This window comes from Podarcis vaucheri, assembly GCF_965113315.1.
Source record: "Podarcis vaucheri genome assembly, chromosome: 15".
NCBI classification, from domain to species: Eukaryota; Metazoa; Chordata; class Lepidosauria; order Squamata; family Lacertidae; genus Podarcis; species Podarcis vaucheri.
Window position 1 is genome coordinate 8,739,480 of NC_138753.1, and position 18,564 is coordinate 8,758,043.

The 18,564-nt window shown below is 45.4% G+C and overlaps 2 protein-coding genes across 6 annotated transcripts in view; one reads left to right on the forward strand and one right to left on the reverse strand.

Annotated features, from left to right (window-relative positions):
- The window catches only part of NF1 (neurofibromin 1), a 163,583-nt gene that overhangs the window by 94,358 nt on the left and 50,661 nt on the right, over positions 1-18,564 (reverse strand). For 3 of the 4 annotated variants that reach the window (XM_082201177.1, XM_082201176.1, XM_082201179.1), the window contains 7 exons: positions 17,624-17,759; positions 12,488-12,550; positions 8,749-8,907; positions 8,030-8,127; positions 6,450-6,596; positions 4,890-5,036; positions 4,458-4,568 (listed from right to left, as the gene is read on the reverse strand). In XM_082201177.1, coding sequence (XP_082057303.1) covers positions 4,458-4,568; positions 4,890-5,036; positions 6,450-6,596; positions 8,030-8,127; positions 8,749-8,907; positions 12,488-12,550; positions 17,624-17,759 — 861 coding nt within the window. The remainder of the gene's footprint in view (positions 1-4,457; positions 4,569-4,889; positions 5,037-6,449; positions 6,597-8,029; positions 8,128-8,748; positions 8,908-12,487; positions 12,551-17,623; positions 17,760-18,564) is intronic. The other variant, XM_082201178.1, reaches the window with a different exon arrangement.
- EVI2A (ecotropic viral integration site 2A) overlaps positions 1-18,564 on the forward strand; it is a 243,873-nt gene that overhangs the window by 44,627 nt on the left and 180,682 nt on the right. The window lies entirely within an intron of this gene.

The window sequence follows — 18,564 nt, forward strand, 5'->3', positions numbered from 1 at the left end:
TCACTGTTGAATATGCAGAATGAAGAGGCTGTTGAAATGGCTCTGGCCTGCCCTGGTGGTTGTAGTTTTGTGCAAACCTGAATTGGTTTCCGCATCAGGCACTACTACGCCTGCTCAAAATACCACAGTGGGAACCAGCACACTCCACAAGATGACCACCGCCTTAAAAGTGTCGCCCACCAATTCTGCTCCCTTCAACAGCAGGATCCCTGTGACGGCAACACCGCTTCTCTTCACCTGCTTCATCCTTGTGACTAGTCTTTCTCTGCTAATGTAAGCGTTAAGTTATCCCGTTAATCACTTAAAATTGTACGTAAAATTCAGGAAAATCCAATCCAATCCAATTCTGTGAGCCCTGGTGTGTTTTCTGGCGAGCACGCATTCCGCTAGCAAATCCAGTTACCTAGTATAAACGTTTCAGTTAATTTTGCCATCCCCTCCCCTTTGTGGTGTTACATTTCTCAAAGAGATATGTGAGTCCTTTCATTGCTCAAGACACACATGAACCGCAGCACTTCTAACGCAAGCTAAGTTGGTTGTCAACGATGGGAAATATTCTTAACTTCAATTCACATGAGGAAGTTTCTGTGTTGAAGAGAGACGTTATGCAGCAAAATGAAAAATGGAAGCTGGTGGCATGGCAACTGAACTACAGAGCACAATACAACATTTTAAAACCATAAGGAAATAAGGGATGGGTGGACAATTCCAGGGGGAAAAGAGCTGAGGAACAGATCTAGAAGCAAAGTTGCACACCTTGTATTCAAATGAAAAATTCAATTAGTCATAAATGTTTGGAGATCTTAATAAATAATGTCATTACGGTACATGTGTCTCTTGCAAGAATTATTTTTAAGGAAATAAGCCCCTGCTTGCACTGTGGTATATACATGTACAACTTCAGGAAAGTCAGCAGCATGCGAAATCCAGAAAGGCAGGTCACACTATGTTAGCCTACTAACCCCAATTCTGTAAGTCACTGAAGAGGTTGGGGCAGTGGAGGCAGATGGCGTACTGCCCCATCAACCTCAGTCTGCCCTTGGCCTGCCTTTCTACTTGCAACCAGTCCAGGGGGTGAAACCACCGGCCAGTTTCCTCCTGCTTGGTCTCAGTGTTGCCACGGTAGAATTCAGCAAGGCAGAGGATGGAGGGTAAAACTAAAATGAGTTGATTGACTGTCATTGGCTCATCGTCCTGCCCGGACACTGAGGTCCAGCACTGAGGGCCTTCTGGCAGTTCCCTCACTGCAAGAAGCCAGGTTACAGGGAACCAGGCGGAGGGCCTTCTCAGTAGTGGCACCCGCCCTGTGGAACGCCCTCCCACCAGATGTCAAAGAGAACTACCAGACTTTTAGAAGACATCTGAAGGCAGCCCTGTTTAGGGAAGCTTTTAATGTTTGACCGATTACTGTATTTTAATATTCTGTTGGAAGCCGCCCAGAGTGGCTGAGGAAACCCAGCCAGATGGGTGGGGTATAAATAAAAACTTTTATTATTAATTATTATTATTATTAGTAGTAGTAGTAGTAGGCTCCCCATCCTCGGCCCTACCAGTTCCAATGGTCAGCTGCCGCCACGCAGTTGGCAGTTCACACTTCCCAAGCATATTGCCCAGAGCCAGTGCAATTCTGGCCATTCATCTACCTGAATGATACATGGAAAACGTCGGAAGCTGGCTTAGAACAAATTGGACTGTTTGTCCATCCGGCCCACTTTTGTCTACTCTGACTGGCAGCAGCTATCCAAGGTCTCGGGTAGAAAGGACTTTCCCTATTACCTGATCCTTTTGTCTGGAGATGCCAGAAAATGAGGCTGGGGGTCTTTTGCATGCAAAGCATGATCTCTTGCCTCTCCCCACACATACTCTGCTCCATGAAAATCACAATTTCTATACAGGGGTTCAACTCTGCTAACAGTTACAAGGCATTTGCAACTTGGTTAAGAGTTCAGGGCGCAAGTGGTTTGTAGGCTCCCCCCCTCATTTGGCCAGGACACCCCATATTTACATAACCTTTGGGATCCCCACCTAAGCAGAGCTCTTTCCCTCACAAGATTTAACGTCTTACTGTCTGCACTTTTGCAAGGTAGATTTTCAAAAATCCCGTTCTCTGAAAGATACTGCCCTTGCGGCACAAAACAGGTTGAATCCATGACACACGTTTTATTTTCTTGCCCATTTTATGTGAAAATATATGATAAGTATTTGGCCCCCTTATTAAAGGAGGGGATTTATCGCACTGACTCTTCCAGGGTGTCTTATCTGCCGAACAATTGTAGGAACGATGTTGTGGAGAATGTGGCAAGATTTTTAAGCGACGTGGTGAAATTACATTACCATAGGTCCCAAGAGCTGTTTTCGTACCTCACAATGTCTGGACAGTTTTATCCTAAAGTATCTCCTACTGTTTTGTTCACTGTGTCGTGTTCTGATCCATGTATATGATGCACTTGCTCTATGTCAATAAAGGAGATTGGTTGTTTGAAGTGGTGTGTATTTTTAATGATCCGGCCATAATGGCTATGGTTCAGCCAGATAAGTCTGTTTGTGGCAAAGTTTATTTAGAACTCCCCCTCCACCTGCACATGTCACAAATTTCAAGCACATTGTTCCCCCACAACCAGAACACAAAAATAATATATTGTCACACGCAAGCACCCAGCATGCCTTAGTGATGCCTGTAGAGTCAAACTCCGCTTACTATTTGTCAGTAATTTTATGGACAAAGTGCATGGCCGTTTTATGGACAAAGGATTAAGCTGGCGTCATAACTAACAATGGCGGTAGTTGTTTGAAAACAACGGTGTTTTTATGCCTACTGACATGGGGCACGTAGACGGCAGTAAACATGAAACGGAGTAGAAAAAGAAGCAAAAATTAACTCCAATGGGAGGCCACTTGAAAGAAGAGAGTCAGAAGGAAATGTAGGTATGGCTACAGCATAACAATGTGCAAGTGTGGTTTCACACCTCAATTCAACCCAAATTTCCCTCCCATGTCGAAAGAGCCATCGCCTTGTGTCCTTCCAGTCCCCTTGGTGCATGGCATACGCGATGAACATCCTCGCTGCACATGAACATATAAAAATGCCTTCTTCCAAAGCAGCAGTCTATATTGACAGGCAGCAACTGATTTACTTCCAAGTGCCCCAATAACTTCACTGGCCTTGGGTATAACACACCTTGACTTGGCAGGGCAGGGTTTGGTGGGTGGGGAATTGCTGCTTCATCTCGGGGAGCAAAATGTCTTGGGCCTGTCCTGCCCAGCAGGCAGCTTGTGGGGCACATGCAAACCGTACCACATCCTGCATTTTTTTTCACATTTGCTTCGCTTGCTCATCACACCAGGACTCCACTTCTCAAGCTCCTTGACTTTACACTTTTGATGATAGCTAACTGTTTTGTCAAAGGGACACGGGTGGCGCTGTGGGTTAAACCACAGAGCCTAGGACTTGCCAATCAGAAGGTTGGCGGTTCGAATCCCCACAATGGGGTGAGCTCCCGTTGCTCAGTCCCTGCCCCTGCCAACCTAGCAGTTCGAAAGCATGTCAAAGTGCAAGTAGATAAATAGGTACCGCTCCGACGGGAAGGTAAATGGTGTTTCTGTGTGCTGCTCTGGTTCGCCAGAAGCGGCTTAGTCATGCTGGCCACATGACCCGGAAGCTGTCTGTGGACAAACGCAAGCTCCCTCGGCCTATAGAGTGAGATGAGCGCGCAACCCCAAAGTCGGTCACGACTGGACCTAATAGTCAGGGGTCCCCTTTACCCTTTAACTGTTTTGTCAAGGATACCCTTTGCTGCACAAGCCTCATTTAGCTCAAGCAGAGATATTTATATTGAACTGGTAGTCCAAAACAGGCACAGCAAGTGTGCACAGTGCAGACAATCTATGCCATATAGGCACTCGCACACAAAACAATGGCAAAAGTTATTAGCTGAGGTTCAGGATGGTAAAGATTAAAGTTTGGTTTTGCATCTGTTGAGAAAACCTATTTTTTAAAAAAACAAACCCACAGAACTCCACAAGAGCAATAAATTTGCTCTCTCACAGGAGTGCATGCAGCCTTCCACATAAAATACCGAAACGCAATCCGATGTGCACACAAGAGTTGTGCAGATAGGGCCTACCTATGGAGGTCATGGAGCTTTTCACAACTCTGAGATGCCTGCAAGCAAGCCCAGTGGCCACAGAGAACTTGCCTGAGCAAAGGAGCAGCTCGAAGATGGCAAAAATCCTCACTCCTCTTAAAAAGTGAACCAGCGCTAGAAACAGTTGTGGCGTATTTTGCACACACAAATAAAACTCACTTTGCTAATGTGTTCAGAACACAACAAAAACATTTGAAATGACAGAGGCATTGCTGTTGATTGGGAAGCAAGAAAATGAACAAGTTTGCTCCTTCATATAGACTTCACAATTCTTAATAGTAAATAATAAGGAACAAAGAGAAGTGGTCTTACCGGCGAGCAATGTAGTAGAAAACAGGGTTGCCAGCCTTGGATGTCCCAGCTTGGTAGAAAATATTTAGTGTTTTCAGGGCCTTGAACTCCTCCTTTTCGTGCACCTGGTGCCTAAGGAGGCAAACATAAGCACAATGAAAATCTCAAATTAAGCTTGAGTGTCTACATCCCACCCCCAACAAAAAGCTGACTGCCATCTTTTTCAGGCTTATTCAAAACCCTTGAATCCCATGTTGGAACTTTCACAAAAATGCTCCTGAGGCATGGCAGAACATGCAAGCAAACTCTAAAATAATAATAATCCTGGAATCTAGGAGTTTGGGAGAATGTGTGGGGAAAGAACCATGGACAGCCTTGTATTTGCATTGGCCCCATGGCAACAGATTAACGCTAAAAGCTACTGCTAACAACAGACATCTACAGATCCACTACCTAGTCATAAATTCTTCAAACTTGGAACTGGTGAGATTGATACTGGACCACTGCGTGTCTGCCACTGGCTTGTGCTCAGGAGGACCAAGGTATGCCAGCAGAGTCGCCATCTTGTCAAATGGCCGTCTTCCAACAGCTTTGTGGTCCCTAGAGAAACAACTGCATGTTATCAACAAAACCCAACAACAGCAATTGTAACAACCGGTGTTTTTAGATTTTCCTTCTCTTCCATTTCAGTACAACATGCATCATCCTGCATGCATTAATAAGGAAATCAGACAAACATTTAGTGTGGAAAATACCCTGCGCTATTTACGCGGACAAGATACACTAGAGAACCTAGGTTGCTTTCTGCATGCATCACTAGCTTCCAACGCCAACCCTCCTCCCACTCTCCAAGGTTAATAAAGTGTGTAAACCGATGAGTCCCATCCCATGTTCAGATTTCTGTTCCTGATTATCATTGCAATTCCTCCCACAACCCATGCTTCACCCATCCTATCTGTGCTTGGCTTGCTCTGTGCCGCAGGACTGGATGCTATAATGAAGCAGACTTCTAGCTGTATCCAATGGTAGTCATACTCAGAGCAGATCCACTGAAATTAAAGGACAAGACTAACACAGGCTGATTCATTTCAATGGGTGCACTTTGAGTAGAACTTACAACCCTGACTATCCCAGCATCCACAGTAATAAAAAGCAAAATTACCCACAGCAGTCATCAGAGTAGAGGGTCCCCAATCTGGCACTTGGTGAGGTTTTCCTAAATGCCCATGTGCAGGTACCCCAGACTTTCAGCTTTCATTTAAGAAAAGAATTAAGTTTCTAGCCGCCCTAGAAATAACATGATGGGCCAAAATATACAGGTACCTTCTAAGTGATTTCTATGAAGAGTGAGTGGTTTGTTTTCCCAGGTAATGCTCCCTGTTGCTATTAGATAGCAACATCACCAGGACTAGGAGGATATAGCTGACTTCTCATGGTACACAAAGTTGTCAGGGGTGGCTCTTTCTTTCTCTAATGTTGTGTCATGCCAAGCTCCTCATAGTAGCCATGTTGTGTTATGTCACACACTCCATGGCAGCTATTTAGTGACTAGTAACCCCAGCACAAAGGGACGCGGGTGGCGTTGTGGGTTAAACCACTGAGCCTAGGACTTGCCGATGAGAAGGTCAACAGTTCGAATCCCCGCAACGGGGTGAGCTCCCGTTGCTCGGTCCCTGCTCCTGCCAACCTAGCAGTTCAAAAGCACGTCAAAGTGCAAGTAGATAAATAGGTACTGCTCTGGCGGGAAGGTAAACGGCATTTCCGTGCGCTGCTCTGTACACCAGCTCCCTCGGCCAATAAAGCAAGATGAGCACCGCAACCCCAGAGTCGGTCGCGACTGGACTTAATGGTCAGGGGTCCCTTTACCTTTACCCCCAGCACATTCTCAAAACTCAAAGACATGCCTACTAGCCCCTGAAAGATGGCAACTGCTGCCCTGCAGTATGTTCCTCGCTTTCTCCTTCAACTCTGACAAAGCCAACAATTCTTGGCCATTGGTCAAGCTAATTCTACCTGTTGCTGGAAAGGTACTGGCCAATCTTCTCCTGATTGTTCCAGAGGAGCCGGTGCAAAGCAAGGACGTTGCCATCACTGATGAAAGAGAGGCTGTGATTGACCGTGTCGCTGGCTGGACAATCTGATGCAATGTCAAGGAAAAACCTACAGAGAAAGGAAAGCCATTGCTTTCTTTAGCAAGGATCTCACAGCTTCTCACTACAACCAATGGGGTGTTGGGTTTGCTTTTCAAGGCTGTGGTTGAATAGTACGGTGTTCAAAGCAAAATTATTAAAATTACAAGCAGGTACACCTAAATTTCCCCAGGGGAAAGTATGCTTGTTGCTAGGGATAAGGTGGCTACAGTACTACAGTTAAAACAATCAGTCTTGGCAGTCATATACACTCTGACAGAAAACCTAATAGAGGGCATGAGGCGCTTCCAGACTTCCAGAGAAGCACACACCAAGACCAGGAGCTGCATAACAGCAAAAGGAATATTCTTGGAATCCACAATGTATGCAACGCTGACAATGATCTCTGCACATTTCTGCCTTTTTTTATTTCTGGGAGATCTGTTTTGCCACGAGAGTAAAGGCAAATGTGATATGAGCTAACCACCCCACACTTCCCACCCCCAATGTCTTTTTAGAAATAAAGAAAAAGAGCAGCTGTGCTGGAACAGACCAAAAAGATCCGACCAGCCCAGCATCCTGTTTCACCCAGTGGACAACCAGATGGCTTCAGGAAGCCCACGAGTACGGCAAGAAGGTGAGAGCCACACACTCCACCTCGCTGCTTCCCAGCATCTTGTACTCAGGGGTGCACTGCCTCTGAACTGAGTAAGCCCAGATGTCATGGCTATCCTCTTCCATGAATTAGTCCAATCCCCTTAAAGCTGAAAGACTTTGTGGACCAGTTCCATGCATGGTCTGCGCCTGCCTGATCTGCCTATGCTGGATCACTTCTCCTGTCTCTGGTCCTTAGGACTTAACGGTTGCCATACTTGGATTTAGCCATTTGCCAGCCTCTGGCCTGTTTGACTGCACCCTCTGGAAACCCAGCCCATGTTGGAGAGACTCCATCATGCAAGGCCTCTTTCCACCTGCCTTGCCCACCCCCCCAGCCCTGGGACTCCTCATAAGGAAGCTGTGCCTCCAGTCTCTGCTTCTCATCATGTATTGTATTATGTTGTGCACTGTGGCTTGCTGTTGTTTTATTGGAGTTTAGAAATCACTTATTGGAACTGTTCAGAGTGGATTTCTGTTTAATCTTGAAATGCTGATATTTAATATTATTCTATATTATTTTAATGAATGTTGAATGTTATTTTATTTGCATGTTGTATATTGTATTATGCATATTGTCTTATTTACATGATGTTAGCTGCTCTGAGCCTGGCTTTGGCCGGGGAGGGTAGGATACAAATAAATATATATATATAAATTTATTAATTTATGCATGCATGCTTGCTCTGGACCACACTATTTGCCTCTGGCCTTTCCAACTAACAGAGCCTGCAGATCCGACCCCTCTTGGCCTTTACAGACTTATAAAGGCAAAGCTCTCTTTTAAACTAAGCATTGCAACTACTTTACCTTCGTGCTGCATCAAAGTTGCTCTTCACAAAGTCATTAAAAGGCCGCATGTGCTCCTCCTTTGTAAACAAGACGTGGTTGGCAATGCTCTGCAGTACCTAGGTTAATAAAAAGAACTGGTGAAGCAACCAATCGTGCCGTGGCGTTCTCTTCTAAACGTTATTTCTGCGTTTCGTTTTAATCCAAGACGACTTAACATTTGCAGGCAGGCTCTGGTCTAGTCCACAGGACAAAGGGCCACTTTGTGGAGCATGGTTCTCCAAAAGCAGATCACAAATGCTTTACATAAATAAATGAACAACATATGCTATACTAGCAGGCTGTAATAAGGGGTGATGTTTTTTGAACGCTCCCCCCCCAACCCACGAAACAAACAAACAAAACCTCAATCTGGGGCAGGTAACCTTTTATTCCTATGGAATACCACAGTCCTGCCAGGGTAATGTGCTGTATACTGTCAGTGGGAAGTGCTGAAGCCAGTGATGGGTGGATCAGGCTTCCAGGAGAGGGATGCATCACTCTCGCCAGAGGTCTGAACTTGCAGAGGGCTTTGGAAGTCATGCAAAGGGCCGCACAAAATTAAGCAGAGGGCCAAAGCTTTCCACGTGGGCCTTAGGTCCATTTCAAACCCCCACAGCAATAATTTGTCAACTGTTTCACTCTGCACCTCACTCAAAGACCCCAAAACCCCCACACATGCAAGAATTGCAGTTCTTTACCTTTGACATTAACTTCAAGCCCCTTTCAATTCTTGGCGGCGGCTTCTTATCCAATATCCCAGCCTCATATGGCGAGACGATGGCAGGGTTGATGAACCTCAGGAACATGGCACTCCCAACGGCTCCAATGCTGTTCTGAGGGAACCGCTGGCTGACAACCTAAATAGCACAAGTTGGGAGTTTGATAAGGACAAAACTTAAATGAAGGGCCGGAATGAGTACGGAAAAGAAAAATGAGAGGCCTTTTCAGCTCCCTATTCGTTGCCAAACCTTCCACATGTGTTACTGTACAGGATAAACAGAATAGGGGGCCAAACTGGACCTCTCTCGTTAAACAGGTCAGATCATTATTAGAAGTTAAGGAAGAAGAAAAGAGTTACTGATAATAGTACAGACAAGGCACAATTTTACAGCATGATTCCCCCCGCCCTGCTCTCTCTCACACAAACATATTCACATTCTGTCTTGTGGTGAAGCCCATGTATGAGCAAATCCATATGAGCAAGGCCAAAAACTAAAAAGCCATTTTGCAGTATGCTAATTTAAAAGGAAGGCAAGAGTTTCTTTGTACCTGAAAAGTTTATGCACAAACCTTGAGGTGTGGAATGACAACTTTGCCAATGAAACCAAAATGCTCATTTATCAAACTAAAAAAAAAAAAAAAAAAAAAGAAAAGTTTTGCTTCAGTACACCCATCAGCAGGGAACTCTCAACAAAACAGGGAAGTCAACAAGGTGTAGAGGTTAGAATGCCTGACTAGGACCAGGAAGAACAGAGGCCCAGTTCCCACTTAGCCAAGAAACTCACTGCGTGACCTGCGCCCAGTCACCTCTCAGCCTAACCTCCCTCCTTAGGCTGCCATGAGGATAAAAAAGAGTGGGGCAGGAGTATGCATACCACCTTGAGCTCTTCAGCGGAATGGTGGTATATAAATGTAATAATATATAAATAAAAGTCATGAATAGAAATAGCCCATTCATTAAATTCCTGATTCACGTGTCACATTAAACCAGTGTTTCCCAAACGAGGGTCTCCAGCTGTTTTTGGACTACAACTCCCACCATCCCTGGTTAGCTGGACCAGTGGTCAGGGATGATGGGAATTGTAGTCCAAAAACAGCCGGAGACCCAAGTTTGGGGAACACTGCATTAAACCATTGTTTTAACATTGCTCTTAAGTTCCCACAGCACTCCTCTGCCTCTCCTGCCACACCACTGGATGAACAAGTTTACTGGCCTGTCTGAACCCAGGTTCCTGTTTGTCTCTTTGCAAACAAATTACGAGGTTGCCACTTGGGGACTGCTTGGGAGGTGGGGGCCGGAAACAAAGCATGTGCACCAGAGCAGCACGCATTCACAATAAACCATGGTTTGTTTTAAACCACGGCTTAACGTATGGTGTGAACTGGACCAGTCTCTGCCAAGAAATTGCAAAAAGCACTCCTGCTGTGTATGTTGCATGTGAGAAAGTAATGGAGTGTTTGCAATATTAACTCTGGGGGCAACATGCAGAACACTGCTTATTTCCTCTAAAGGGGGGGGGGGAGTCCAGAATTAAATTGTTCATATGCTTTTCTGCCTGTAATCTTTGAACGTTCTTGTTTAGATGTAACAGGGCTACCCTAACAAACCACAATTTGCTGGAGCGTGAATGAGTATGACCTCTTGGAGCTCGCCAAAGATTGGATCACAGTTCACAATGCTGATTTCTAGGCAGCTCGTCCTGGGGTGGGTGGTGAGGAGGATCAGAATCATGCTGGCCCCCTACGCGGACACACACAATGCTCATCTGCAAAGGATCTTGGATGTGAAACCCCAAATCTGCCATCCAACACAAGGACATTAGGCAAACTCAAGAGGGAAGGTGAGCAGGCCAAGCCAGCTGCAATCACAATTCCCCAGCGCATAATAATAACAAACACATTCATATCCATACATATCCCGCTTTCCTCCTACGATGAGACTCAAGATGAGTCTCCCACTGAGGCACTGGCGAGGCCCAGAACTGCTGAGGTTCAGCAAGGCTACTGAACACACACACAGGCCAATTCGTAGAATAAGCAAAGCCAAGATAAATTGGCTATACAACACTAGACATTAACAATTGCAGGACACTTGGAATTTCAATGACTAATTTAACTCAGAACACTGTGTTGTTCTTTAAAGGGAAGGACAAAAGAACTGGCACGAGATCCTTAAAATGGATACTGGTTTCTAAGAACTGGGTATTTTTCCAAAAGCTGTTCATATTAGCAACTTGCAGATGGTAGCTGCTGGGTCCCAAATCCCACATATACCAGACTGCCAATCCAGCACTTTATATAGATAGTCTCCTGGAGTGGCACTTGGATTAGTTGTTTATGAGAAGGGTGGCTGCAGAGGGAACAATGCCTCAAGACATGGCTGGTGTCTTCGAGCAAGTTGTGTGAATGGCTGCAGCCACAGAACATGTCAGGACAGGCCGAGAGAGTTGGGCCAGTGCCCATTTCATCTTTGAGACGGGCAGGAGCACCCAGGAAAAAAACCCTCACAGAAATCCAATTGGAGTAAGAGCCCTGAAGTTCTGTCATTGTGCAGCGGGCAAGATTAGAAGAGAAGAAGCTCATCCATGGAGGAAAACACAAATTCAACTTCCACCCTCATAGCAAGTGGAAGTAAACAATCTGCTCCCATCTTGTGGACCAGTCAACACCACCCATTTTTTTTTTAAAAAAGGAAGAAGTTCTAACTGAACAGAAGGTCACCCAAAGAGATTTGTCCTCTGCAAGGTAGGCAAAAGGCCAAATGTCATTAAGCATCAGGAAAGTCTCGTGTGTTAAAAACAAAAACATGAGCAAAGTAGATAAAATACTGAACCAGCTATCCGTCTGCCCCCCCCCCCCCCATAGTAGCATTTTGGTTAGGAAACACTTCTGGAAAGTCCGACACAAAGAACACCCAGCACCTTTCGTTAAGGTTCCCGGGTTCACTTCTCTTTCACACTTTGGAGGGAAAGTTAGAAAGTAAGGCCAATCCATTTGTGCACACGTATTTTACTCCACCCTAACCTGGTATAGGTGAACAACTGAAATATTTAGAGTATGTTATTGGGCATTTTCCCCATCCTGGACAGTTTTGGAAGTTGTTTTCATAAAAAGAGGGTTGCCAAGGGCATACACTTAACTCAGCCCACCATGCATATAGTAATTGAACGAAGAGCCTCATGCATTGTGCAATCCACATCTACTTCCTTGCTTGCTGTTGCTCATACTTTTAATGCTACCTACCAGCTGGTGTTGTTTCCAGTTCTCATCAGAAAGGTCCACCTACTTCTCTTGAGGAATGCCTTCTTTTTTCCCCTGGAGGTCCCTGCAAATACCAGTGCACACATATGCCTCGCCCTTATTTTCTGACTTTCCCCTTCTTATTTAGCATTGCAAGTGACGACAAAGAGAGGTTCATCAGAATGATGGTGCAGAGCTGCAGAGGTTCCCTTCCGAAATTGAAAGAGGCACATTCAAGATTTATTTTTATTTTTTTCGTAAAAAAACAACAACAGATGTGACTTCAAAGTCCAGTGTTAATTGAAATGAAAGCTCTTTGGTGCCAGAATTAGTAGAATGATTTTTACAATGAAAGTCAAGTAGAGGCTTGAAAGTGGAGAGCTTTTGGAACAGAGAGAGCAAAATAACAGAAATCAAGAAAAGGGGTGTTCTGTGTGCTTTGAAAGAAATGGCTAATAAAACTTCTCCAAAACTTACTGATTTTTTGTTTTCCTTTTTTTCTTTTACGGTAGCTTTATTCAGGAGAGAGTGGCAAGTTGCCTACAGAACAGAGATGAGCACAAACAAGTCACAGCACCAACCACATACACAGCAACAAAAGAAACCCCCAATGTCCACCGGTACACAAAATTACACGATCAAATGTAACAAAAACAGAACAGAAAATGAAATTACACACTCATGTTGGATGGAGTTTGTGTTTCATGTGGGTGACCACAATTTGTCCACAAATACGAAAGCAAGCAAATGTCGGGTTCCAATCATTTCTACTATTTCTGGCTAGGTTGAGAATTTTTAAAGAGTATTTATTTGCTAATCTGTTGTGTGTTATTGCATGTATTGTCCAGAATATATGCTTTGAGGGGGTCCAAATCAATTCTTCCAAGTCCCGAAGTTAGATGCATAATCAGTATTGTACCCGAACTTGTAAATGGTTTTTTTAAAAAATCAACACCAAGCCGATATATGAACTTTTTTTTTTTTTTAAGTATACCATGTAGAATATGACACCAAAGATAAAAAATATTCAGGTCCCCATTCTTGCAAAGGATTGCAGTAGTGCTTCTTTTCTCCCCGCTACCCACACAAAACCTTTTGCAATGCACAGAGGGAAACTTCGCAACCTTATTTGACCAGTTCAGGCTTTAGAAGAAATATGTGCATCTGCTTCAGCTGAGTAAATATTTGGCAACTGTGGCAGGTCAGCTTCTCCCAATCCACTCATGCATTGGGCACAGGCTAAACACCCTTATCCAGCAATGCTTGCAGGATATTCCAGGTCACCCGTTACCCCAAGAACTGCAGCTGTATAATTCATTCTATCCTTACCCCACACATGACTCTGTGACATGGTGCGCCTGCTGCCTAGCAGGCAAAGCAAATGAAACATTAATGATTAAACTCTCTGCCCTTTTAGAAACCAAGCAAAGTATTCTCGAGGTATTTACTAGTCCCTCATGACAAAATTGGTCTGGAAGGTCTGGGTCCCTGGGATAATTGGTCTCTTATTCACGGGGGGGGGGGGGGAGAATAAGCCAACCTACGCATTACTAGAATAATAATATATTACTTATACCATGCCCATCGGACTGGGTCACCCCACCCACTCTGGGCATCTTCCAATATAATATAAAAATACAGGTTGCATGTAATTTAGTTAGGTAGCCTTTGTTGTTTAAAAAAATGCTTCTATTTGCATACATTGACAATGATTTATGTATAGCATTTAGAGATTTTTTAAAATATTAAGCGGTGTGGGTGTATATACATGCTCCCCAACTCCAGAGATAAGGGAACAATTGTGTTCCCCTTCCCACAATCTCTCAGAGCTTGGGATCCAGGACTCCCGCAATGGACTGGCAAGCCTATTGAGACAAAGTGCCAAGCCAGCCACAGGAAACAATCTGTTTTCTCCCACCAGAGGCTGGAACATACATGTTTCACGTTAGCAGCCACCCAGTGAGATCAGAAGCCCAACCAGCTTCTGGTAGGAATCGGCTGTAATTAAGGAAGGCCCACATAGGCTAGCCTCTCCCCATCCACACGCAGCACTGAGTTGTCAGAGGAAGCTGCATCAGGGGTTCCTCCTATCCAAGAGGAATAGGGCAGGAACAACTTGTAAGGGTTAACCAGTGGTGGCCAAACTCGGCCCTCCAGCTGTTTTGGGACTACAACTCCCATCATCCCTAGCTAGCAGGACCAGTAGTCAGGGATGATGGGAACTGTAGTCCCAAAACAGCTGGAGGGCCAAGTTTGGCCACCACTGGGTCAAGCAGATGGCATATCTGGGGCAGAGGGTGGGGTGGGGTGGAGTGGAGAGGAAACCCGGCCTCAGGGTAATGCACGTCCTTGCCTTAAAACCGACACACAGATCTTCACCGCTTTTCATCTGGAATAGCAAATGCAGCCCAGTTAACAGAGTCATTGGAGGAGCTTGCTCCTGGCCCTCGCTTTGGCAGTTCTCCCCTATTTCCATGCATGCGTACACTTGGGATAAACGTAGGGGAATGAGTGGCTGGGAAGAGAAGCCTGTGGACCTCACCCTGATGGCTTGGATCCTCCCAATCATGAGCTGGAGCATAATTTCCTGCCTAGGATGCCTCCAATTCCATCAGTTAGGCAGAGGAAACTGCAAATCTCCTTCCCCCAGAAGAAAATGATGCTTTAGTGCATGCTCAGCAGCATCTAGGTTTTAAAGACGATGCCTAGAGGCCTCTTTGGGCCTCTGGTCAACCCCCCACATTATCAGCTCCCCCTTTACACAAGAGCAAGTTTTCTGGGGGGAGGGGAAGAGAACAACTGGCGGGGAAGGCTGGCAGCAAATTTAACACAAGCCAGGCCCAAACCTCAGTATGAATGTGCTCAGTCACTACCGATAAAGTTATTTACAACACCAGGTATCACACATCCCACAATGCAACCTTTAAGGAAAATATTGTTTATGCCTCGTGAGGATGTAAGTAAGTAGATAATCGATCCATTAAATAAGGGAGAAACTGAATCATCTTCACAGCAGTTCTCTAACAGCCTCTCCCCAATGGAGAAGTAACCTTGAATGCTTAATACTTTCCATAGCATCTCGAACTTTACAGTCACTACACCATAAACTCCATTAACAAAATTCATTGCACGCTCATAGATTTGGCTGCAGGTCTGCATCTGAAACAGAAGCTGCAGACTCAGCTATTGTCCTGCACACTGTTCTATTGGGGGCTGGACAGAACCGGTTTTTACTTGGCAAAGGAGAGCACCTACGTTCTATACCCAAAGAACGAGACTAGCAAGCAAGGGCATTTGGTCCAAATTCCCTTCCGTTACTTTGCAAGGCCCACATGTGACACGTCTCCAGTAAACGAGAGGTGTGGACATAATCACAGAACGCTCTTCCCTAACCCTGGGAATTTCATGCTGAGTGACAGTGAGAAGCAGTCACACCTATTTCCCCACTCAGCTAGTTGTCATTTCCAGAGGGAAAGCTCTTGGGAAGGATTTCACCATGATCCTTCTCTAAAAGGAGCTTCATTCCTCCTGAGCAGCTTTAATGTAAAGAACAGGGATACAAACATCAATCTCATTTCATTGCTGTCCCTACAGAATTGGCTTCTCAGTTGGACGGGAAGAGGAGCAAGTTAACTAATATTGCTGATACTGCAAAGCTTTGGGGAAAGAGAACAGATGGTAAGAGAGGAAGATGTTTGGAGGCAAACCGATTATTCCTGCCCAGCAAAGCAGAAAGGACTATGTTGCTTCAAACGGACCTCCATCTTCTTTTATGATCCTTCCTGCCATCTCTCCTATGCAGAAACTCAACAGCTGCTTGCAGGAGTGAGGAATACCAGGCCCAGGGACTGAATGCATCCCTTCAGGCGCTTGGGACTCTCCCTAGGCCACACATGCCCTCCCTCGCCAGCTTTGCCCCACGCCCTTAAGTGTGACCTTGAACTGTGATACAATGCTTCTTGCTTGCTCATAGCTGGAATGCAGGCTACTGTGCAAAAGGCAAGAGCCACCATCTCCTGCTGCACCCACTTTTGCCTCTGGCCCCACCCACCACTGGCACATGTCCCCAGAAAAAGGCTCCCTACCCACTCAGTTCAAAATCCAGATTTACTCCTTTATCAAGCCTGCTTCTCTTCCTTCCTCTTTGTCAGGGCTCCACCCAGTTCAGAAATAGTATGTGATGGTGCCAGAAACAGGACTGCTTTAGAATGCACAACTAAATTCACCACCCAAGGGGAGGGAGAACAAACCTAAACCCTCCTTGCATTGAACAACTCACCTGCTTGCTCTAGGTAACCAGGAATTCCATGCAGGTGAGTGTATGAGCTGGCAAAGAAGAGATGGGATCCCTTCATTTCTCCTCTGCCAGTTTTCTTGGTTTCTACACTGGTCATAGAAGATGGAAATCTCTCTCTCTCTCTCTCTACTATCACATTGTTTGGTAAAAGAACATTTTTTTAAATCACCCTGCCTAGCGTCTAGCATTTCAGCCAGCATAGTAAAAGAGGTCTGTATCCATCTAGTTCCTACTTGGAGGAGACCGATTGAAATAAATGTGCCTAAGTTAGCATCCATTTATTTCAATGGATCTAGGACTAGCACTGGATGCATCTTAGCAGGCAAGTATTTTAATTTTTATATTTGCAAGCTACTAAAAAAGTTTAGAGTTTATTACCAGGGCCATTGTAGTCTACCAGGGCCATTGTAGTCTACCTGTTTTTTCCTTGAACTACTGCTTTTAGTCGTGCAAGAAGGTTTTCATGTAGAGCATGACACACACACCGCCATCTGCATCCCCAAATGGGCAGTCCCAGGAGAATAAAGAGAATCTCATGAATGTGCAAGCTCATCTCTCAAGCATATAACTAGCCTTTCAAGTACAGACAGCGGACACAACTCATGTGCCCTGCACAGTGCATATAGCAGCACACAGGTGGAACTCTGTAAATCACTGCAACAGTAGGTGATGCATCAAAACCTCAGCAAAGGCAAAAGGTTGGCCCTGGTAACAACCAAGGTGTAATTTATTGTGCATGAATTTCCCTAGTTCCGCAGAAGCAAACACAACAAAAGCAAGATTTCAAAAATAAATAAATCAGCAGCAGTGCCCTTGGAGGGTGATCTGAAATGGTTTAAAAGGCTCTTTCTTGTTGGATCAAGGCCAGGGAGCCCATCACCCCTCAGCCCTGTCAGTCAATAACCTGGGGAAGAAACACAGACCACACAGCATTCATTGCATTGATCAGACAGACAGACAAAGAATTGGAGGAGAAGAGAGAGTGGCTCACATCTCTCTGAGCCAGTTGCCCATTTTCTTCTATAAGGAGGCTTCCTTCAACCACCGAGAATGCCTCTTTAACTTTTCCCCAGGCAATAGGCCCAATGCAGGCTGCAACAGAAGGGACCCTCACCTTCATGGCACAGATAGGGGGAAGAAGCGCTTCTCCAGAGGTGGCTGGACTCCCAACTCCCATCAGCCCTATCCAGCTTGATGGCAGTCAGTGATGATGGGAATTGTAGTCCAACAATGTCTGGAGGGGCACAGCCCCTCCACCCTTTTCCCAACACTGTCCAACGAAATGTACAACCTAGTGTTGCCAGATTCAGGCATACCTGATAGAGACAATGGCACACGCTTCGAAGCTGAGGTGGAAACTCTGCAGAGGAGTTGATAATGGCATGGAAGAATTTCTCTGTCATCTGGAGAAGGCTCCGCTGGTTATCATCAAGGCTTTCGGCGGATTCCAACCTGTAAGACAGGCCTGTCAAGGCTTTGCCAGGCTCCCTAACTTTATTGGTGCTGCTAACACCAAGGCTGCAGGTTCAATCCCCGTATGGGACAGTTGCATATTCCTGCACTGCAGGCGGGTTGGACTAGATGGTCCTCTGGGAGCCTTCCATCTCTGCAGTTCTATGATTTCTCCAGCACAAACTACGGCTTTGTTTCCTTCTGCCTATCGCTAGCTACAATGCCGGAGAGCTTCCAAGCAGCAGATGGGACTGGTCTGCAAGTTTATCCCCCAAGCCTGGCATCTGGATGGCATCAAAATGCAGAAAGGGCTGCTTTTGTGGGCTGGCTTCCTTAGCATCAGCCAGCTTTAGTCTGAGACCATCTGCAGATTTCTGCCCCCTCCTGTCTGCAGTGAGAAGCCTGGAGCTTGGTCTTCATAACACAGAGAGAGCAACATATCCCTACTTCTACTGCACCAGATTTTAATTGTAATCTACTCCAGCAGCCAAGCTAAAAAGCAGAACACAAATAAAATAAACGAGCCCTGAACAATGGTAATGTCATATCAGTCATGCACAGCTGGCCATTATCTGAGGATTCAGATTTGTAACTTGAAGGCAGGTTATGATAGATTAATGAGACGAGGGATGGGAGCAAGAGAGTTGGCGGTGTTCCCTGCTGATCCGGAAGCAGGGAAAAGCATCCAGAGAGCTCCAAATCTACCCAAAGGGAAACCAGAATGGGCGCTGTGACTACAATATGCCAGCTGTGACTCTCAACCTCTCCCTATAAGGCAGGGGCAGCCAACATGGTGTCTGGCAGC